The sequence below is a fragment of the Primulina eburnea genome, chromosome 6 (assembly GCF_022965805.1).
Source record: "Primulina eburnea isolate SZY01 chromosome 6, ASM2296580v1, whole genome shotgun sequence".
NCBI classification, from domain to species: Eukaryota; Viridiplantae; Streptophyta; class Magnoliopsida; order Lamiales; family Gesneriaceae; genus Primulina; species Primulina eburnea.
In genome coordinates this window covers 31225094-31247110 of record NC_133106.1, presented here as the reverse complement: position 1 = coordinate 31247110, position 22017 = coordinate 31225094, and the positions used below count along the sequence as shown (strand labels likewise).

Here is a 22017-nt window from a genome sequence, read left to right as displayed (position 1 = left end):
AGCAAAATTCACCACCCGGCTTTCAGCTACCCGAAAATCGTCCTGTGCTGGAAATTTTAGACAAAACTCCAAATCAACAAATAAGTATGTGATTAAAAGTAATGTGGTCAATACTTGATTGGGTATCATATCTTTTTATAAAAAAATTAAAGAAATGATATTTAATCATTAATAAGCTGGAACTAAATTTAAAAACTTTCTAGGATACAAAAAAGCTGACATCAACCCAAAATTAACAAATGTGAGTATCAAGTGAGACCGTCTTACGGATCTTAATATGTGAGACGAGTCAACTCTACCCATATTCACAATAAAAAAATAATACTCTTATCATAAAAAGTAATACTTTTTAATGGATGACCCAAATAAGATACTCGTCTCACGAATACGACCCGTGAGACCGTCTCACATAAAAGTTTTTGTCAATTAATAAACCCAACAAGTTATTTTGTTAAAAAAAAAACTATCTGTCCCGATCGGTTTGGGTAACCGATAACACCCACCCCTAGTAGTTGCACACCCTGCTTAGTGGTTACCAACAAGTCGAGTTCTGTTCTGTTCCAAACGTGGACCATTGATCCGGTTATTTGGCCCGTGAACTAATGCCTGGTCCGGGTTCCCACTTCTGGGAGAGGGCGGTTGGTACTGTTCGACTGGCACCGACCAAAGTTTCGAAAATTTTATTCTAGTGTGTTTGTATCTCAGATAATCTCATTGTATATTTTTTTTAAATGAAATGATCGATTAATAATTTTATACAGAATAAAACCGAGATTAGATCTTTCTGTGTAGCATAGACTCGCCCGGTTTATAATGAAGACCGAGTCTACAGAATCGCGTTCCCCACTGAGTGAACTCGGATCTCAACACTCGTTCACCTAACTAGCTCCCCTTACCTTACCTACCAATATGTACACGTATAGAACTATCACTGATTTCTCCAGAAATCTTTTGCATTTCGGGTTTCGCTCGAAATGGGTTCCTCTATTGTTCAAGTAACGCTCGGCTCTTGTCTTTGGTTCCGACGTTTTCGTGGACCAAGTAATAATTTTTCTTTTTTTTTTTGTTTCAGGGATTTACGAAGTCGTTGGCGATGACCGTGTTATCTGAGATCGGGGACAAGACATTTTTCGCAGCTGCTGTAAGATGTTTTTTTCCCTAGTTTCTATTACACAATTTTATTGGAGTGATTTTTATTTTTTTATGATTGGTTGTTTTTGGAGAATTTGATTTTCAAGTATTTTGGATATTGATATCCAAATTTCAATGTTGAAATAAGAGTTGATGTCGACTACATTATAATTGTTATGTTTTTTTTTTGTGTGAATTATATGTCATTAGCTTACATGTTGGTGCCGGGTGGCAGCTGGAAGCAGAGGTGTTTGGGATTAATTTCCGTGAAAGAATTTTTTGTGTATTCGTGGAGTCTGCCCTTTTCTTTCTAATTTTACAGACTACAAATTAGTAATGAATTGGACTGGCTTTGGATAAATCATAAATGCAATGGTGATTTTTAAGTTGTTTTCTATCTGGAATAGAAGGAAATGACCCGTTGGAATAGAAACTATAAAGTTTGTCCTCCTTTGAAGAAAGTGTACCCTAGTTTAATGAAAACTGCCTTAGTTTTTGCATTAACCTTCAGTTTTAGAAATCTTGACGATAGCATACTTGTTTCAGATCTTGGCGATGCGTCACCCCAGAAGACTTGTGTTGTCTGGATGCCTTGGAGCTTTGATTGTACGATTTTGTATACTTCTCCTAGACTGAAAACTCCTTACTTTTGTGCTTGTCCATTTTTCAAGTCCCTCAAGTGACATGGAATATTTGTTGATTTCTAGGTCATGACGGTTTTATCAGCTGTTGTTGGCTGGGCTGCTCCAAATCTGGTATGCATTTTGAAATTCCATTTTACCTTCTTATTAAGAGAAATTGCAACGTTAAATTCTAATTTTAGGTGGTTGGATGCAGAATAGTTGTATAAATGTCATAAAGAGAGACCACAATAGACCATATGTTGTGTGAGATTCGGTCTCGAATGCCTACATCTACGGGAAAACGACCAAAGGGCTAAAATTCTTATTACCCTTGGGCCTTGTTTATAACACAATATCATCTTTATATAATGTGAAAATTTATTCGAATAAATATGGAGGAAATGTTTCCTAATAAAAAAACATTAAAGCTATATTGAAGTTGCATAATTGTTTTAAGAACATCACATCTGATTCTAGAATATAGGATTTAACTTCTATCCTGAGTTTAGTATCATGTCCTTTAATGAACAGAAGTACAACTAAGATTACAACAAAGCATGCTGATATTTACCTTTTTAGCTTACGTTTGCATAAAAAACATGCCCTTCGTCAAAACGATTTATCCTTATATGTACTATATCGGTTATAGACTTACTATTAGGCAAGTAATTATTCTAAGTGACAGTACATGGTATTGTGGCCCGAGGATTTTCATCAAATTGACATTATATTAAAACATACCAAGAGCACGTGGTTATTCACACAACTGGGTTTCCCCTTTTGTGGGCATGAAGGACCCCCCATAGAAAATATTGGTTCTGGTATGTTAAGTGAGTGCTTGACCCTTAAAACTTTAATCTTTTAAGTTCTGTTCCATGGAGGATCACAAACAGAGCAACTGGTTATGTATCAGTATGTTTGAAAATAAGACAATGGGTGCTTTTATGGGTTGGTTGATTCTTTGATTCTATCCACTCTATGTTCCTGTGTTAGGCATCACTCGACTCGGCACATTCATGGATTTTTATTTGAGGGTTGGAGATTTCGTCTTTAATGTCATAATTATTTTTCTTTTAGTGTGCATGCTGGCTTGATAATCATGGCATGCGTCCGACACCAAGGGAGAATTGATCTCTCCTTTTGGGGACTGTTGACTATTCATTATGGTATTTTTATTTTTGGTTAACATGATTATATGATAAACATACAGATGCTTTATACTCTTATCTATGCAGATCTCACGCAAATGGACTCATCACATCACGACATTGTTGTTTTTGGGGTTTGGCTTGTGGTCTTTATGGGATGCATTCAATGAAGGGTACTTACTTGTTATCCATTTATTCTTGTTTTACTGCCCTGCTGCGTGGTAGAAATTTGATATTGTTCGATGTTTTCCCCATTCACAGGGAGACTGAGGAATTTGATGAAGTTGAAAAAGAACTGGTTAGGTTGTTTCTTGTTTTGTCGCATTGTTGAAATTATATTTGAAGCTCACTCATTTTACCTCAATGGCATGGCTAGAATGCTAATTTTAAAATCAATGGTGGAGCAACCAAAGAGCACGATAAGGTAAGTCAATAAACTTTCTGCTTCAACTTCCATAAATTATTGTATAGTAGTTATATTTTAATGCTAAAGATCATCTTTCCTGGTGAGATTGGCTTATAACTGCAGTTCACTTGGTAGACCTGGTTGTGTAAGTGGTGGTTAATCGCCCTATAATTTCGATTTGTTTGAAATACAAGTGCCCCAAACTAAATATTCAAAAATAGATTGTATTATTCTAATATTATATTCGACCAATACATTGGAAACTCACCAATACTCTAGAAACACATTATGCAGCAAAATCATACAATAAGACTCATGACTTGTTTTAGGATTTAGAGTATTCAGTGGCAGAACTTGTATAGTCAATTCTTGTCACATGCTTCACCAAATTGGAACTTATTGTGTTAGTGGAAATGATTGCTGCAAAAACTGGTATAAAATCTCAATTATGTTATCTAGTGATGAGGATACAAGTTATATTTGGTCGACCAGATTCCTTATTTAGTAATTAAGGTTCTCATCTGATTGAATTGAGATCTGACATTTTCTTTGATGTCGTGGGGTCTGCCATTTAATATTTGATCATGGATTAATTCCAGGATATCTTTCTTGTATTCTGTTCCAGGATGCTGATGATCTGAAGAAGCAGAACCGACCTTTTCTTACTCAATTTTTGTCGCCTATCTTGCTGAAGGTTCTTTACTAATTTTTTTATAATGGAATGTAAAAACCAATATATTAATGGAATGTAAAAACCAACATATTAATAATTAAATAATTTGATTTCTTTTGATACAGGCATTTTCCATTACTTTCTTTGGGGAATGGGGTGATAAGAGTCAGGTATGTCCATATCTAAGAGGATACTTTTTTGGTTACTTTGCATGGTAAGGATGTTTGTTTAACGTCAACCACAACCATTTTCCAGCTTGCTACTATAGGTTTGGCTGCAGATGAGAATCCATTAGGTGTTGTTCTAGGTGGAATCCTGTAAGTTCGAATCATGTGGATCTCTTAGGGACTAAATGGCATATATAATTCATGCTACGCGATTTAGTAACATTTGTGAACTCGAGCATAAACTTGACTAATTGCTACATTCACCTCCATTCTTCGTACAATCTTTGTTCACGTTTGTCATTATTACTAACAATTTTAGTCTAGTGTCCTCATATGTTACAAATTGATACCTTTTTAAAGTTTTCTTGTGCTCAAGTTTACTTGTGACAAAAATAACGTTCCTCTGTATAACTGATTGGGAAAAGTACTTTAATCACGTATGGCCTACTCAAATAACCATCCTACCATTATATTTATTTTATTTTATTTTTGCTCTCTTGCTGGTAGTAAGATGGTAAAATTAACTTGCTTTGTATAGTAAATCATGCTTGATTTCGTTCATATCATGTCAGAGGACAAGCTTTGTGTACCACTGCTGCAGTCTTCGGAGGGAAGAGTCTGGCTACTCAAATATCCGAGAAAATAGTAAGTTTATTGACAATTATAGTACATTTGCTCCTATATATAAGAAGACACTCCTGGTTGCATTTACTTCAAAACTATATATTGACTGTAGATCGCACTCTCTGGTGGAGTTCTTTTCATCGTTTTTGGAATCCAATCTTTTCTTTCGACTGTTGATTCATCGTGACTTCAAAACAAAGGCCGATACCACTTCTTTTATCAAGTGAAGCTGTTCTACTGAACTTCCTTACACCTTTTTGTTTATTCACAGACAGAAACTGAAGGTAACTTATTGTCATATAGAAATCCATGATTTGAACTTCTAACTATAATATACTTAGAAATGACGCTCCTTATCAAAGGCAATTCACTCCTGTTTGAGTGATTTAATCTTGTTTGGCTACTATTTTCATGCTTTTAACTTGGATGATTTAATGTGAGGCATCTATCATTCCCCCTTACATGATTGTGTCCTAATTATCCTTACTATCTGATTTTACTTCATGTCCTAAAAGGTGCAATTAGGTTTGGGAGTAAGAAGTATTTTGGTACACGGACTATTATCATTGATACAGGAATTATGATATAACTAAAAAGTTTACTTTATCTTTAACTTGCATTGCCCAATCATTTTTAATAAATTCAATTAAATGTATATTTTTATTTTCAAGATTATTTAATTTATTTTATTGATTAATTTGTTTGAAAAATAGTATATTTATGTTTAAAAAATTATATTATGATAATTAAGACTCGTAATCTTTGGATTAAAATATTAGAATTATTAATTCATACAAATATATATCAACAAATAAATTATATGCTCGTATATTTGTATTTATAAATATAGAATAAAATAATGATATTTTTTATTTATATAATAACATAAAAAATTTAATATATTTACTGTAATATAAATTTAATTAATTAAAAAAATTAAAATTGTATCTAATTGAATTTAATGACAACGTTGGACTTGATAGAAATTTAGAGTAGAGGAAAAATTGGCTTTTAAATTAGATTATGTATCAATTAAGTCGTTATCAATTTATTAATATTTTATTTATCAAAATATTTTTTACTCTGAGTTCTGGCCATATGTATGTTTCTATTGTCATTCATCCGTGGCATTTTCTGCTTTATCTCGTGTAACATTTCATACCTAATTAACATCAGCAATCTGGACAATTTCATCTCACTGAGGCTTTTCCTTTGTCTAATGGGTTTTTTGGTGGATCATATTCTGTTCACAAAAACTATTATGTTATAGTCTCATGTGTCAGTTTTGTTGGACGAATTTATAAGTCGATCCAGTTCATGAAAAAATATTATTTTTAAGTCAAAAATTTCAATTTTTTTTGTAAGTATAAAAATCAAGTCAACTCGTAACATGAATATAGATCCCTGAAATCGTTTTACATGATATTTACTTTATTCTGGTACACAGATTTTTCTATCATTTGACATAAAATTGTGTAGGTATAACAAATGCTTCTCCATATAAGAAAAGTTAAACCAATGATTGAAATACGCCTTTTTTGGCCTTATATTCAAGTATTAACAACAAAACTAGTATTTTATCCGTGCGAAACATAAATTGTGATTTTATATAATTATTATTAAAATTAATAAATATGTGTTTGAAATTTTATTAAAATTATTGATGTAATATAATAAATATATTTAAAATTTAAATATTATTATAAGAAATTGTTATATAAAAAAACATTTATATCATTTGAGATAACTTTTGATGAGGATATTAATCTTCTGTCGTTAATTGATTTTTTTTATATAAAACTGTTACTTATAAAAAATAGAAAAATATATCTAAAAATTTAGATATTATTTTGTCTATCAAAATTTTAAACAATATATAAAAAATTTTCAAAAAATCAACATTCTGTCATTTATTAGATCAATAAATTTTGAATAAAAAATTTTAATTAATTTTTAGAATATGTTAAAAAATATTTATATTGAAATTATAATTATAGTAATTTTAATATCAATTTACGGACAATCAATATATTAAAATTCATGATGAAACTTTTTTAAAAATATGAAAAATGTAATATGGTATAAAAAATTATATTTTATTTAAAACATCGAGAGTATTGATAACTAAATATATAAAAGTAATACAAAACTCAAAATTAAATAAAAAACTAATGTAGACATTTAAATTAATTTATATGTTCAAGAGACATCAAAGTCAATTAAAATTTAAAAATATAAAAGACATCGCATTTAGTTACATATTTATTTCTTGTTTGTTTTCAAATATTTAATGTGGTATGTGAATATATTAATACTAACAAACATTTTTTTTATAATAATTTTTTGTCGCGAACTTTCCAAATATGGCAAAACTTTGTTTATATATTTTATAAGATGTATATTCACCGTGTGCACTTAAATGAGGACCGTTGAAGTGGTTTTTACCTATTGGATATAATGAAACATTAAAAAATCGTACATCTAATAGATGAATGTCACTTCATCGGTGTTCATATGAACGTGCATGTTAGATAACAATTAAAATAAAATCCTTATAACAATTAATTTATTTAGATATCTAAATACACTATTTTTTCTTGAAAATATGCTTCAACACACGGCTTTTGTTTTTATGAAGAAAGAATAAATTCAGACTAAAGTAATATGGACTCCATCGAACATATGCAGGATATATCTATAATTATGAAATATATTGGATTAATTGTTTACACTACAGAGTTTCAGGGGAATGAAGACATAAAATCACCACACTCAATCTACGAATAGAATTCATAAGTTGAGGCATCAGTAATAATATTTCTCAGGCCACCGATGGTTGATGCCAGCATGATGAACACTCCCACAACTATGCTCGCCTGAATCAAAATTATTCGATATTAAAAAAAAAAAGTAAGAGAAAAAGGCAAACGGGTTAAAATTTTATGGGGGTGGAAAGTAATTTACATAATAATTCAGAGGGTGTCCAACATGACGTCATATTTATGCAAAGGAGTTGTAACGCCCCAGATTCGATAACTGTCCTCACTGTATCAAGACGGGTCTTTCTAGCGTGCTTATGTCCTCACTCACACGCACCCTGGGAAACTTCCCAGGACGTCACTCATCCCAAAATTACCTCAAGTCAAGCACGCTTAACTTTAGAGTTCTTATGTGATGAGCTACCGAAAAGAAGATACACCTTCGTGATATGAGTAGTATCAATCAAATCTTTTAAGCCCTCTTCAACTATACAGTCCATTACATTGAACAGTCTCGGAATCCCTCTCCTTCCGGTGTAAGAACGGTTCATTCATGTTCCCTCCACCTAGAAGCATGCCAAGAGCCGCTCATTGTCCGTGCCACCTCATGGCACCGGCGATCACCCCCCACCCTCTTCGGCCCCGGGCCTCACATGCCCACTAGCTTCCGCTTGATTCGTCCCCGAACCACACCGTACTCGGAGAGGTAGGCTCTGATACCATTTGTAACGCCCCAGATTTGATGACTGTCCTCACTGTATCAAGACGGGTCTTTCCAGAGTGCATATGTCCTCACTCACACGCACTCTGGGAAACTTCTCGGGAGTTCACCCATCCCAAAATTGCCCCAAGTCAAGGACGCTTAACTTTAGAGTTCTTATGTGATGAGCTACCAAAAGAAGATGCACATTCGTGATATGAGTAGTACCAATCAGATCTTGTAAGCTCTCTTCAACTGTACAGTCCATTACATTGAACAGTCTCGGAATCCCTCTCCTTCCGGTGTAAGAACGGTTCATTCATGTTTCTTCCACCTAGAAGCCTGCCAGGAGTCGCTCATTGTCCGTGCCACCTCATGGCACCGGCGATCTCCCCCCGTCCTCTTCGGCCCTGGGCCTCACAGGAGGAAGGTGTGTAGGATGACCGTTCGTCGTTTTATAAAAAGGTACAGCTGATGATAATTGTGCAACTCAAACCTTTTAAACCGTACGACAGTTCAAATGCTTTGTTTTGATTGCTCTCATAGTAAAGACAATTATTACACTTAAGAAGAAGTGTTATTAACTTCTAATGTAACTTACCCAATTGATTATCCAAGAACGGCTGAATCTCTGTGATTTCTTCAACTTTAGCCATAGCGTTCTGATTTTTTTTCGCATTGATGGCTTCTTCTTCTTTTCCTCTCGCAATTTCTGGTTTCAACATGGTATGAGAACCCGAGTTCCACCGTTATGTGTTGGACTGCCTTTAATTAGGCCACCCGTTCTGCCCGTAAACTCCATGCTCCAGATGTTCATTCCTGGGCGTGAGAGGGATGTGTTAATTGTCTCATATCGGTTGGATAAATAACCTGTGAGTTGTATATATGGGCTTGGACAATCCTGCCCTTTTGAGCTAGCTTTTGAGGTAGAGTTAGGTCCAATTTCCAATTTTAACACTTATACTCGTTATTTGTTCTTGAGTTATAAATTTAACAAAATTTGACAGATATAAATATATTAAAGTGTATACTAATCACCAAGGTATTAAGCATGAGTCATGCTTAGATATAACGAGATTTGTACAAAAATTTCATTTATCAAAATCTCATGATAAATTCAATACAAAATATTATGTGTAGAAACAAAATCTAACGATATAATTATTGTAAATAACGATGTACGATGTATTTATTGCACATTTAGCACTATTCATCAAGTATTGATAAGTAGTACATCAGTGTTTTATGAATTTTTCGATAAAAACTTGAAAATACAAGAAATTCTAATCCGATTTCAAAAAATTATAAAAATCAGGTGTATGTATATACATAAACCCCTAAGCTAACGCAGTTGCCTTTAAATTAATCAAACTAGTTATGTAAACCGCAATAACCAAACTTTGTTTAACAGACTCGATAACACCACAAACTTGAACACGTGCAATAGACTTAATAACTCCACAAAGTCGAACACCTTTGAGGGTAATTTATTTATTATTGTATATAAATGTGTTTTATGTCTTAGTTAATATGGCCTTCGAACAATGTAAATTTAATTCTAGAACAAAAACAGGTAAATTTCATGAACTGACCACCAAATCATGAAGCATTCCCATTCATTAAAATATATATATGGTCACCGTGATGCTAATTACATTGTTTTAGAAAAAGAAAAACAATGATTATTTTGGGAAAAAACGCTTCGAAACGTAGATATCATATTTATCGAGCTCGAAACGTAGATATGGTCACCTGTGAAGCGCTTCGAAACGTAGATATCGAGCTCCAAGCTTTTCAAGTTTAAGCGAGATTAACACATGCTTAAGCGTGAAAAAACGTTTTTTTATCTTTAGCGTAATTGTAAATATCTCAAACCAATAAATATGATAAATTTAAGTCTGATGCATTAATTCTCATATTTTTAAAAGCATAAAAATCTCAAAATTACAATCTTATTTGTTTTTACAACTAGTCCACATTAAAAATACTAAAAGTTGTCAAATCATTATCAGATACTTAATCATAATTAAAATTAAAAAAATAAACATCTAAATTATAAACAGAATTTATTATTTTAAAATAAAAAGACATAACTTAAAAATAAAAAAATTAAAAATAAATAGATGTGATTAATTATGCTTAAACACACTTAATTAAATGTCTTAATTATTCTTAATTCGCCTTTTCTTTCTTCTTAAGATAAGAAAAGATCGGAGCCCCCGAACGAGAGCAGAGGCAGGTATTCTCAGGCAGTGGCCGTCTAGTCCATGGTCCATTGGATGGCGAAATTTAGCCTTAACTACTGGGCGCGACCTTTACAGTTTATCGCTTTTCTCCGAAGCGGGACGTTTTTATCGAGCTTCAAGCTTAAGCGAGTTTTTTGGAACACTGATATATACCGATATCCTACAATTGATATAAAGCCAATGACACATGTTCGACTTTCACGGATGAATTACAATTGCTGAAATTATTGAAAGAAATATATGGGGTACAATAATTGCTCATGTTGTGTACAACATTTGAGACGCATCAAGTTTGAGTTGATATATGATTTAAAAATTAAAGTTGTATTGTCACCACTAACTATAACTTTTGATAAAACGACAAACGTTTTTGTGAACTCGTGATATGCATCGGGATTCAGGACATGCATTAATGTGGGTAGAGCATTTTAGAAGCTTAAAATATCTAAAAAAAAAGCCATTTCTGAATGTAGTGTATATGTATAAAAACCATTGTTTTAAAAAACGGTAGGCGGTCGCTCATTCACCGCCTAATGTCAATGATTTTTTTCCCAATACCTAATTCTTCTTTTTTCGTCTCCATGTTTTTCAATAATTCACCTGTGTCGAATTCAAACTCAAAATATGTGACACATTTCTTATCTGCATCTGATACAAATTAATAGGCAAATATGTCAAATATTCTTTAAAAAAAACATTGATAATGTAACAACACCAATAGAGAGAGCTTTTCTGAAAATTAGGACAATGAACGGTCATCTAAATTGTCTTAGGCAACTTCTTTAGAAGACTGATAAAAACATGTCTCAATCACTACATTTAAACAAAAGATTTTAGTTTGATCATAAAAATTAATTTCATAAGATTTATTTTAATAATAAAGATCAGAATAATTCTTATAGAAACAATGAAACATGTCAACCTTATTAGTTTATCTATGGCTAAATTATCAATAAACCCTCGGTAATAAACTTAAGTTTCTCCTCATTATCTATATCAGAGAAATTGTGTTTCAACTCCATGACACACATAATTTTTGTTTTAGCTCCCTATTTATTATTGGGCAAAAACTTATGTGGAACGGTCTCATGAGTCATATTTTATGAGACGAATCTCTTATTTGGATCATCCATGAAAAATTATTACCTTTTATGCTAAGAGTATTACTTTTTATTGTGAATATCCGTATGATTGATTCGTCTCACAGATAAAGATCCGTGAGACCGTCTCACAAGAGACTTACTCTTATTATTGCAATGATTTTCATTATCTCCTTTATTCCTTATCCTCTATCTATTATTTTTTGTTGTTTTCTTCTTATTTTTCTTCCACCGATTATGGTGAAAAATAAATTTTCGATTTCTGCTAGAACTTTACAAAAATGGGGTGGATTAAATTTTATTTTTTTCATTATGAAAAAACAGAATTTCTTAAATATTTGTCAAGACCCGTTTCAATTAGGAAATGGAGTGTTTAGATGTAGGGATAACAATCGCCCAAGTTCTGGATATTGTTCGATTAACTTAAATCGTAATAAGGTATAAATGAATTGAAACATTTCCCCATCCAATCTATAACAAACATCAACGAAAACCAATTAATCCAATTTAGAAATATTATTAGTAGTAAAATCGAAATGAGTCTGGACTCTGGACACGTCTTTAAAAATTATGTTTTTAATAATGAATTTTTTTTCATTAGCACACATTTGTACAAAGGTATAAATGAATTGAAAATCTATTTTTAACCAAACTAAATGAAGGAAAAAGAAGAAAAAACAGCTCAAAATGAATAAATGGAGGGAAAATATGAAACGAGATAACCACCGTGCACCAAACATAATCTTATAGACCAAATAGTATTACGGCAGTCCCTCCTGATGTGTTTGAGTTCACATAGTAAGTGAACGTTTGATCAATAGTTATGAGTTCGATTATCGCTACCAACAGTTTCTCGAGAAAGCATGATGCACAATATTTGTAAAGTGCGGTTACTTTACTAGCACCGATTTTCAATTTATTTATTGGTTTAGAGATTTATTCACTATATATTGAAAATTTATGACAGTAACGAAAAGTAAATTATTTATGAAAATAATCTTATTTTATGCCTTGAAATATTTTTATCATAGGGGGCGAAGTGACGTCGTACAACGTCACGCAGCGGGTTTGCCTTCATTTGAAATATTTGAATTGAAATAAAAAAATAAGTAAACGAACATATCGCAGACCCTCCATTTTTCCAAATGTAAAGACTTTCCCCCTTCCCGTCTTTTCTCTCACACTCGGGAAAACTTGAAGTTCAGATTCGATTTCAACAATCTACTTCACAGTCATAGTGAATTTTCCAGGTGAAAACAGATGTCTTTTGTGCTTTGTGTTCTTTTAATTTCCTCGAATTTAATGCTTCCAATCGCTATGCAGGAAGATGATGACCTGTTGATGGATTAGTTTAACCGATACTTGATTATCGAGTGATTTTATCTTAAGTTGATTGAAATGACTCAATCATTGATGTAATCTGGGTTAAGGCTCTTGGTCTTACTTCCTGATGCGTGGTAATTTTTAGATTGTAGTATATTGTTGTCAGAATCAGCATAAATGGGTGTCGAGAATTATCATGTAATAGAGCTTGCGGGAGAGGGCTCGTTTGGTAAAGTTTACAAAGGAAGGCGGAAGTTCACTGGCCAGGTATTATCTACTTTTTTGTTTTATATTTATATAATTATTACACCGCTGTAAATCTATTTATCCGTTCTTACTTCTTACTCTGGTTTATGCCAAAAAATTGACAGACGGTTGCTATGAAATTTATCCCTAAACATGGAAAAACAGAGAAGGACATTTTGAATTTAAGACAGGAAATTGAGGTATCTATCATGTTTATTCTTATTCTTTTTTCTATTGTTGATTGCCTTCTGTTAGTAGACTAAGCGCGTGTAATTTTATGTTTGCATTTTGGTATTTATGTAAGATTTTAAGGTTTTGCACGTGGCCATGTGCTAACTTTAGCTGGTTTGGAGCTCTTCAGATTCTTAGAAAGTTGAAGCATGAAAATATTGTAGCAATGCTGGACTCATTCGAGAGCCCGCAAGAGTTTTGTGTTGTCACTGAATTCGCACAAGTAAATACCACTTCGTTTTCAAATTATCTCCATTCGATCAATTTTTTTGCTACAATCCTGTGCACCGTAAGGGAAAATGAATGTTACGTGAATAATGTATTTTATTGCAGGGTGAGCTTTTTGAAATTCTCGAGGATGACAAGTGCCTTCCTGAAGAACAAGTTCAAGCAATTGCTAAACAGCTGGTACTCAGTTTCTTTGAGCTATTGCTTTATGCATCTGACTCATTCTGTACAACTGTTGGTAATAAGATTTTAAATCTGTAGGGAGTATGATGGTTTTGTCCTTTCTGTTATTGGTACTGAAATGGTGTCCACGTGGTTTAGTCACTCTTGGATACAAAATTCTCCTTTTGGTATATCATTTTACTGGTCTATGTTTAGGTGAGAGCAGTGCATTATCTCCACTCGAATCGTATCATTCATCGTGATATGAAGCCACAAAACATACTCATAGGTGCTGGATCGATTGTAAAGGTTTGTATTAAATGTTTCCCTTTTTCTTTCTTTGCTGTTTTGTTGTTCCAAAGTTGATATTATGAGGCATATTTTCATGTAGCACTTTATAATTTTTACAGTCTTGCATTGACCCAGGGTTGACATTCATGTGTTCTTGATCACCATGAATGGGAACTGTTTTGTCCTATTGTTTAATGATTATATCAGCTGCATGTCTTATTTCCTTTTCTTTTGTTTCGTCAAGTTGTCTATTAGCTTTGTGATTTTGGTTTTGCACGAGCAATGTCTGCAAACACGGTTGTCTTGCGGTCTATCAAAGGTAAGGATGAATCAATAGCGTTGCCTATGCTGTTTCTGTGATTTTATTGACTGCCATGTCTAATGGCTTCTGACTTTTGTTTCTACATGTTTTAAAATCAGGAACTCCATTGTACATGGCCCCAGAATTAGTACGAGAACAGCCATATAACCACACCGCCGATCTGTGGTCCCTTGGTGTTATTTTGTATGCAAGCTTCCTTCTTAAATTTTTTGTGCATTAAGAAGAAACAATGACTTGTTAGCTGTTTCTCCTTTTAAAGTTACGAAGAAAAAAAATTCTGTTATTTAGTTGTATGTTAGGATCGAAAATGTGTTTAGAGGGAGTCGGATAAACATTTTTAAATTTTTGCTAGACTTTAACAATTTTTAAGATGTTAAAGTTATTTTTTGAATGACTAGACTTTGCTAGACTACTAAAAAATAAATAAATACGGAAACGGTTCAGCTAGACCAGTGATAAAGTATATATATTCAATACAAGCAATAGTTTAATATCACGGTTAAAGAGATTAAGAGATCAAGCTAAATAGTTTAATAGCAAAGGTTAGGGTGATATATATTCTGACAATTTTTTTTTTTGGTGATGACAAAAACAAGCTGCAAAACTAGATACAAATGTTACAAATAAACATTTTAACAGTTTAAGAATTGATAAAACTCAAGACATCAAATTGTTCTTCTTTAAGATAGTGAAGAATATTTTACAATTTATGCTAAGAAAACCTCATAAACTTACATAAAAAATCCTATATTCTAAAACTTGAACGGCTGCTTCCAACTCCTCTTTTTCGGCATCTTCATATATAGAAGATATGATTTTGGGATGAGATATCTTAACAAATTGAGAGATAATGTACATAATAATATTTTTGTTTTTATTTTTCTCAATGGTTGAGTTTTATAAATAGAGAGATATATCAGTGTACGTAAGATACAGAAAGCGAGAAACAGAAAAAAAGAAGAGCAATATTTTGGTGACGCCCACACGTCAGTTCGTTGGTTCGAGAGAGTAGGCGTGGAAGAATTACGGCGTCTTAACTCATAGTATTCCAATCTCTTTCAACAAAGGTATATTCTATCTCTTGTTGATTATTTATTAAATTAATATAGGTATTGATCGTTCAATATTTTGGTGGAAAATGTTGTTTTATACGATTCGATCTATGCCAATCTTCCGCAAAATATAATTTTTTTTTGAAATTCTAGATTCTACCCTTCAAATAGTACGCGAACAAGTTCAAATTTTTCCCGATATATATCGGAGTCAAGCTCATGTTATTGAAGCGTACGACTGGATGTGAGTCGATTTTTTTTAGTACATAGACAACATACAAAAATAAAAACATGTATACACACATACATACTCACACATTATCTCTTATAATAGACGATCGAGTCAAATTCTTATCCCATCAACTAAATTAGATCTGTGTATGATATAGTCAGTGTGTCTCTAGAATAAGGTACGAATTTGAGTTAGGGGCACATTGCCGCTGTTTTTAGTATAAGTTATAGATATACAAAAATATCCCTAAATAATTTTTAATTTCTAATTGAAATAATATTGAAGAAATGTGGATTTTAGGTACGAGTTTGAAGTTGTATTATATTGTCAAATGGAGAATGTACATTTATTTAATTTTCTGTTATAAAAAATTGCAAAATCATTAGGCAAATTACCAAAAAATTCGATATATCGTAATTTCGATATGGTATAAGTATAATATCGTCTATATCGAAATTTAAAAAATTGGTGTTATTCATATCGAAATACTGAAATTATTTTAATGTCGTAGAAATATCGAACTTTTTTTAATGTCATAACGATATTGAAAATGACATTATATTATAAATTTTAAAATATGTGAATTTTTTTATATATCGAAATATCGAATTTTTTTAACGTCTACCGAAATTTTTTACGATATACCATCAAATCTATATACGTATATCAAATCTATATATACGGTATTTTGTGATCTATATATACGGTATTTTGTGATACAACGAACGTGAAATACCAATGTCCTTATTTTTTACAACTTGAAGCCGCCAAAATATATACTGTCTGAAAGTGCATTCAAAAGATCCAAAAAAATATGAAAATCAAAAATTAAAAAATCATAAAACTAAAATCACAAAGATCTCAGCTTCCTAAGTAAATTAAGCTACCATTTTCCCCTAATATTGTTGTAAGCGAAAGATGTACCGCAAAACGGATAAAGTTGTAAAGAAACTTCTCTGCGCATTTCAACCATTCATATATTGAATTAAACTCACCCGTTTTAAGTATCTTTTTCTAAAAAAATCGATTATTTTCAATTTAATTTTTTTTTACTCCCCAAATATATCTTCCATGAATGTTAAATAAATAAATAAATTTCAACTACCACGACTTTTGTGCCATTGTGTAAATTCTGTCAAAGAAGACTATGTAGAGATATTCATCTCGTCACATTACATACATATGCATAATGTCAATTTCCAATGGTGTATTCGTACGAAATATTAATAAATTATTTAATCAATTTTAAACATCTACTAGATCTACCGTGAACATTTTTGAACATTTGACTAATAAGAGACGATCTCATATATTTTTTTCTGAGACAAATTAATTTTGTTCATATTTATAATAATACGTAATATTTTTCACATAAAATTAATACTTTTGTATGTGTGACCCAAAAAAGATATATGTATCACAAAACTGACTCGTATGACCATTTCACAAGAATTGTTGAGATAAACATTATATATATTTATATACTAGGAGAATATATATCTACTAAATATCCGTATTATAAGCTGTCCAAAACTTAATAAAATTTAGTCCACCTACCTCCTATTTATCAAAAATATATAATATATGGGTATTATGATATTAAATGTTGACTCCAAGAGATAAAGCATGATCCCGTATACATTATATAAAGTTTGGTCGATTTTGCACGAAAAATGACATAAAATGGCTTCGTATCCTCAGACAGGCTTAGGTGACTGCAAGAGACATTTGGCCTTAATTGTGTTCGAAGAGCCATTTTTAGACCGACCCCACACCCATTCCCCCCATGTATTTTTTATTTTATTTTTATAATTATAATATAATTTAAAGTTTTATTATAAAATATAATATTATTCATATACCACCGCATGGCTTGTCCACATGCACTGGGTGTGTGTGATATTCATCCTAAGCTGAATAAAAAGAGGATATCCTTCACCAATCAAGTAATTAAAAACTATTAATCCCATTAATAATTATTAATCTTAATTAATACAATATGGTATCGCTATCCTTCTCATATTGCCACGAGAATATTCTTTGATGGGACCATTGATTCCTCCGCAAATGTAATAAAACAAAGTTCGTCTTTTTCTTCTTTGTTGACATTATAAAATCCAACTAATATCGTTCCTTTTTGTCCTTAATTTTGGTATCCGCCAATTTCTCCATGTCTTGTATCGCTTTGCTTTGAAGAATAATATTGATAAAAGAAGAATATTATGAATTTTTACAAGGGTTTTGCGCATTGGTTAATAAGGATTTTGGATATAGAATAATTAAACTGTTCGAATTATTTTAAAATCTTTAAGTAATTATCCTTAATTAATTTGTTTGATTAACAACTTGTAGGTTAAGTTAAGTTTGGGTATTTTGATTGAGTGTGTTGGTTTCACTATGGTAATGGATAAATTTATGCATGTGATCATGGAAGTTTGAGCATGTTTTCTTATAATAAGTAAAAGAGTAGGTCTCTTGTGAGAAGGTCAAATGAATCTTTATTTGTGAGACAGGTCGATATTCACAATAAAAAATAATATTTTTAGCATAAAAAATAATATTTTTTATAGATGACCCAAATAAAATATATGTCTCATAAAATACGACCCGTGAAACTGTCTCACACAAGTTTTTATCCAAGTAAAATTATACTTACACGGTGTGTTTGAATGGATGATTTGAGGTTGTCAGAGTTCAAATTATTGTTTAAATCAATTGCACTTTATTTGAATAAATAACTATAGATTTTTGAATTTTAAATTCCATCACGAAATTGCAAAATTGATTGTCATTCAAAATGAGTTCTTAAAGCAATGATATCTTCGATGTCATGCCAATTTTCTTAATAATAAAAATAATAAAAGTATGAAAGTTACTTAGTTATTGCATTAATACCGATTGTAGAGCAATAACTGTTTTTTGTTATGAGAACAATTGAGTCGTCATGCTGCTCATGACATATAGTAAAAAAAATTGAGTTGTATCGTTGTCATAATAATTGCATTTTCTATGAGAACAATCGAAACGTAAGATTGTTTGAATTGTTGTGCCGTCAAGATATTTTCATCAATAATTGTAAACTTCTAATTATGAACTTTGGTAAAATAATAAACAATCGATGCTACAAATATACTTTTAAAAATAGTTAAATTAGGCCATAATATCTTTCAAGGCGCATCTCTTGTAGGTTGGCTAGACAATTTTCGTGTGGCTAAACAAAATCGTATTTTCTCTGAAAATGCATAGATAACTTTGAAAACTAATTTTGTTAGTGATTAATGATTGATATAAAATTTAAATACAATTAATTTTCAAACCAACTATTTTTTCAAGATGGCCTAGGTCTCGATTCATTCAATTTAATGAATGTAGACAACTAAAAAGAAAGAGGTTCATCCCTCGGTTTGTTAATTAATTAATAGTTAAATATTCTTACATTCTTCGTATAACCATGAAACTTCCTTAGAAGGAATACAAGTTGAAACCATGAAATATTTTTTTAGTGTTCTTGAAATGTGACCTTGATTATTAAACTTTAAGGCTACGTTTGGTTGGAAGGATAGGATAAACTAATGATTAGTATGTAAATGATAAAGAAAATGATTGTGGTAGGATGGATTAATATGGGGTAAAATAATATTATGTTTGAGGTTGGAAGGATAGGATAAACTAATGATTAGTATGTAAATGATAAAGAAAATGATTGTGGTAGGATGGATTAATATGGGGTAAAATAATATTATGTTTGATAAGATTTTTAAGTGTAGGATAATTTTGAATTTTTTGATGAAAAGACGAAATTGCCCTTCTCCTTCGCGGCGGCGGCCGGCCGAAAATGGTCCGCCGGAAACGGCCGGCGGGGGGCTGCGGCCGGAAATTTCGGCCGGCGCCGGCGGTCGGCCGGTGCTCGGCGGGCGGCGGTCGTTGCGGCGGCGGGCGGCGGCGGGAAGTGGTGGTGAGTTTGAATTTAGGCGGGAATGGTGAGTTTGAATTAGGAGAAGGTTATAAAAAAATAGGTGATTAAGAAAATATCTAGGAGTGAGGAGGTATATTTAACCTACTATATAACCTACATCATAGAGGATAAGGTGAGTTAAATGTACAAACGAGGATAAGTAGTTACATATAAACTTATATCCCTCAACCAACGGGCCTAAAAGGGAGAAGTTATAAACAAAGACAAAAAATAGATTAAAAAGAACACTTTATAACACAATTATTTAAATGAAACAATTGACTGTCACTATCAAATCCAGCTTCAAATTATAAGATAAGATTAAAGAAGAAATATGAATAACCACCAACAAAATCGCCTTTTCTTTTTTCTCTATATTCTCTTATCCAAAGTTTGTTTAAAGAGAGTCGATTTACACAAACGTAGAGGAGGGTGGCCGGGGAATGGGGTACTTGTACTGCTCCACCTTCATTTGTTTAGGGGAATGGGTCGATGTTCCTTGGAAAGGCTGCGGCACCGCAGCGATTGGGGCATATATTCCATTTATCGCGGTTGCGTCCCCGGACGTGGAGGCTGTAGCAACTGCAGCAGCATATTCTGGTGGCACCCATATCCCTCCGACGACCACGAATTGAGGCGCTTGTGTGTGGTGGTTGTTTTGAATAGTAGGCCCTGGTCTTCTCACGTGCAAGCGATATTTCTGTAGTATATGTGATGATATGTTTTAACATGCAGCTCATTCAAATTTAAAAATAAATAAATAAATAAATTATTTGAACATGTAATTTTTTAAAAATCTAATTTTTGTCTCTTGGAATCGTTTAGCCACCACATATTTCTTGATTCTGTTCCTCATCAAAACAATTACAATCCTCGATTAAAATGGAAAACATTCCAATGTCATTGTAGCAAAGCAAGAATATTGTAAAATTCAGATTTATGATTTCATGAAGTATGAAAAACAAACCTGTAAATGGCTTTTAACCTCATCATTCGTGAGACCATCAACCTTCATCATCTCCCGAATTTGTTTCGGTGTCGCAACTGCACAATATTAACAATTTCATTAATGAAGAAAATTCGAAATCAGCAAAAGTGAATGTTAACATTCTAAATTTATTGCATGTATATACCATGAGAGCCACCAAGTTGTTGAAGGGCTTGCTCAAATCTTCTATGTAATTCCGGCGACCAACACCTCCTTGACTTCCTTTGGGACACCCCTCCCTTTTCTTCCTTCTTGCTCGCACCACCACTCCCGCCGCCTGTGTCCACCGTAGAACTGGTGGATGCTGGTGGTACTGATCCACTCTTTGGCTCTCCCCCTTGTGTGGGCGGATCGGTTGTAGCTGTAGTATTGTTATTAATGCCTAAGCTTTTGTCTTTCTTAAATGGATGAAATGCGCCGCCTCCTTCATCACTGCTGCAGCTGTTTCTGTTCACTTCCACGGCTGCCACCTTCCTTGGCGAATCCTGAATCCCGTTATCAGAAGAGATCGAATCGTTTTATCCAAATTAACAAAAGCCCACATACGAATAAGCCCTTAAATGGCCAAAAATGTAAAAATCTTCTGTATATTTACCTCATTGGAAGATGGATCTGGGGTTTCATTCCATAGCTGAACGTATCTAAGCCAGTCTGATTTCTTGGAATTTTTTTCATTACCATTCTTCTCATTTTGAACATCGTCACTGCCTTCTATCTTCTGGGGTTCTTCTTCTTCACCATCAGAACTAAATGAAGCCCTTTTTAAGGGAATAAACTCTTCAAAAATGGGTCTGGATGTCTGCTCCGAACACTCTGATTGCCCACGTAAATTATATTCTGTTGTTGTGCCGGATAACTGCTGTTTGCATGTCTCAATCGCTGCAAAGTTACCGAAATCCCACATGCACAAATTAAACAAGGAAACAATCAAAACAAGATAACATAGCAAATAGCATAAATCAGCAAAAGAGATTCTAAAAATATAATCATTTTTTGGCCGATTAACGTTTAAATCTGCACCCATACCTTGTGTAACAAGGTCAAGACAGAGAGGGAGTTCACGTTGGAAAACTTGAATCTTGCGACGCTCCTCCTCTAAAGCTTGGATATAATCTTGACATCTCTGTATTTTGTCAGGAAAATCACTGTGATTAGGGATGCTGATTAGCATTTTGGGTTATTCTTTTATCCTATTTTGTTACTCTTGATTTTTGGCTTTTGTATACTTGGGCAAGTTTCGGCTGATGGAGAAGAGAAACTTGCGAGATTGTGAAAAGGGACAAGGGGATTAAATGGAGGAAAGACAAAGCGTCCTTTGGTTTCTTATTCTCTATTTATTTATTCATTTGCTTAGTTCACATCCCCGGCCGAGTGTCCCCGATGAGAATACTAGAATCATTGAAGGGATCT

At 32.7% G+C, this 22017-nt stretch overlaps 3 protein-coding genes and 1 long non-coding RNA gene across 9 annotated transcripts; 2 read left to right on the top strand and 2 right to left on the bottom strand.

Moving 5' to 3' along the window:
• The first annotated feature begins 808 nt into the window (after positions 1–808).
• Positions 809–5165, top strand: LOC140834241 (GDT1-like protein 4). 2 transcript variants are annotated; one of them, XM_073198989.1, is made up of 12 exons: positions 810–995; positions 1073–1141; positions 1678–1737; positions 1839–1886; positions 2990–3075; positions 3164–3200; positions 3279–3326; positions 3934–4002; positions 4107–4151; positions 4237–4298; positions 4721–4793; positions 4885–5165. In XM_073198989.1, the coding sequence occupies exons 1-12, from the start codon at positions 975–977 to the stop codon at positions 4957–4959; spliced, it is 693 nt and encodes a 230-aa protein (XP_073055090.1). In that variant the 5' UTR covers positions 810–974; the 3' UTR covers positions 4960–5165. The 2 variants fall into 2 exon arrangements, with proteins under 2 accessions (XP_073055091.1, XP_073055090.1); XM_073198990.1 differs by lacking the exon at positions 4237–4298 and having other exon boundaries at positions 809–995.
• A 2216-nt stretch (positions 5166–7381) lies between these two features.
• Positions 7382–8888, bottom strand: LOC140833467 (uncharacterized). The gene is made up of 2 exons (XR_012118488.1): positions 8833–8888; positions 7382–7648 (listed from the first exon to the last, which is right to left on the bottom strand). It is a non-coding gene; the product is annotated as an uncharacterized lncRNA (long non-coding RNA).
• Positions 8889–12634: 3746 nt separating this feature from the next.
• LOC140833466 (serine/threonine-protein kinase TIO-like) lies at positions 12635–14894 on the top strand. 5 transcript variants are annotated; one of them, XM_073197803.1, is made up of 8 exons: positions 12635–12827; positions 13067–13167; positions 13272–13346; positions 13508–13600; positions 13711–13785; positions 13984–14076; positions 14314–14377; positions 14479–14893. In XM_073197803.1, exons 2-8 carry the CDS (start codon positions 13078–13080, stop codon positions 14598–14600), a joined length of 612 nt encoding a protein of 203 aa, XP_073053904.1. In that variant the 5' UTR covers positions 12635–12827; positions 13067–13077; the 3' UTR covers positions 14601–14893. The 5 variants fall into 5 exon arrangements, with proteins under 5 accessions (XP_073053904.1, XP_073053903.1, XP_073053901.1 ...); XM_073197802.1 differs by having other exon boundaries at positions 13053–13167; XM_073197800.1 differs by having other exon boundaries at positions 12636–12827; positions 13046–13167; positions 14479–14892.
• Positions 14895–19974: 5080 nt separating this feature from the next.
• On the bottom strand, positions 19975–22004 carry LOC140833465 (transcription factor HHO2-like). The gene is made up of 5 exons (XM_073197799.1): positions 21634–22004; positions 21203–21486; positions 20753–21092; positions 20587–20663; positions 19975–20319 (listed from the first exon to the last, which is right to left on the bottom strand). Exons 1-5 carry the CDS (start codon positions 21776–21778, stop codon positions 20032–20034), a joined length of 1134 nt encoding a protein of 377 aa, XP_073053900.1. The 5' UTR covers positions 21779–22004; the 3' UTR covers positions 19975–20031.
• Between the last annotated feature and the right edge of the window lie 13 nt (positions 22005–22017).

Bases quoted from the DNA above. Each gene is read 5' to 3' on its own strand.
- LOC140833465 (XM_073197799.1), bottom strand. From the start codon at position 21,778: ATGCTAATCAGCATCCCTAATCACAGTGATTTTCCTGACAAAATACAG. The intron at 21,487-21,633 runs GTATGGGTGCAG...GTAACTTTGCAG, and splicing joins TCTTGACCTTGTTACACAAG to CGATTGAGACATGCAAACAG. The intron at 20,664-20,752 runs GTATATACATGC...AATATTGTGCAG, and splicing joins ACAACTTGGTGGCTCTCATG to TTGCGACACCGAAACAAATT.
- LOC140834241 (XM_073198989.1), top strand. From the start codon at position 975: ATGGGTTCCTCTATTGTTCAA. The intron at 1,142-1,677 runs GTAAGATGTTTT...TACTTGTTTCAG, and splicing joins AGACATTTTTCGCAGCTGCT to ATCTTGGCGATGCGTCACCC. The intron at 3,076-3,163 runs GTACTTACTTGT...CCCCATTCACAG, and splicing joins TGGGATGCATTCAATGAAGG to GGAGACTGAGGAATTTGATG.
- LOC140833466 (XM_073197803.1), top strand. From the start codon at position 13,078: ATGGGTGTCGAGAATTATCATGTAATAGAGCTTGCGGGAGAGGGCTCG. The intron at 13,347-13,507 runs GTATCTATCATG...GGAGCTCTTCAG, and splicing joins ATTTAAGACAGGAAATTGAG to ATTCTTAGAAAGTTGAAGCA. The intron at 14,378-14,478 runs GTAAGGATGAAT...TTTTAAAATCAG, and splicing joins TGTCTTGCGGTCTATCAAAG to GAACTCCATTGTACATGGCC.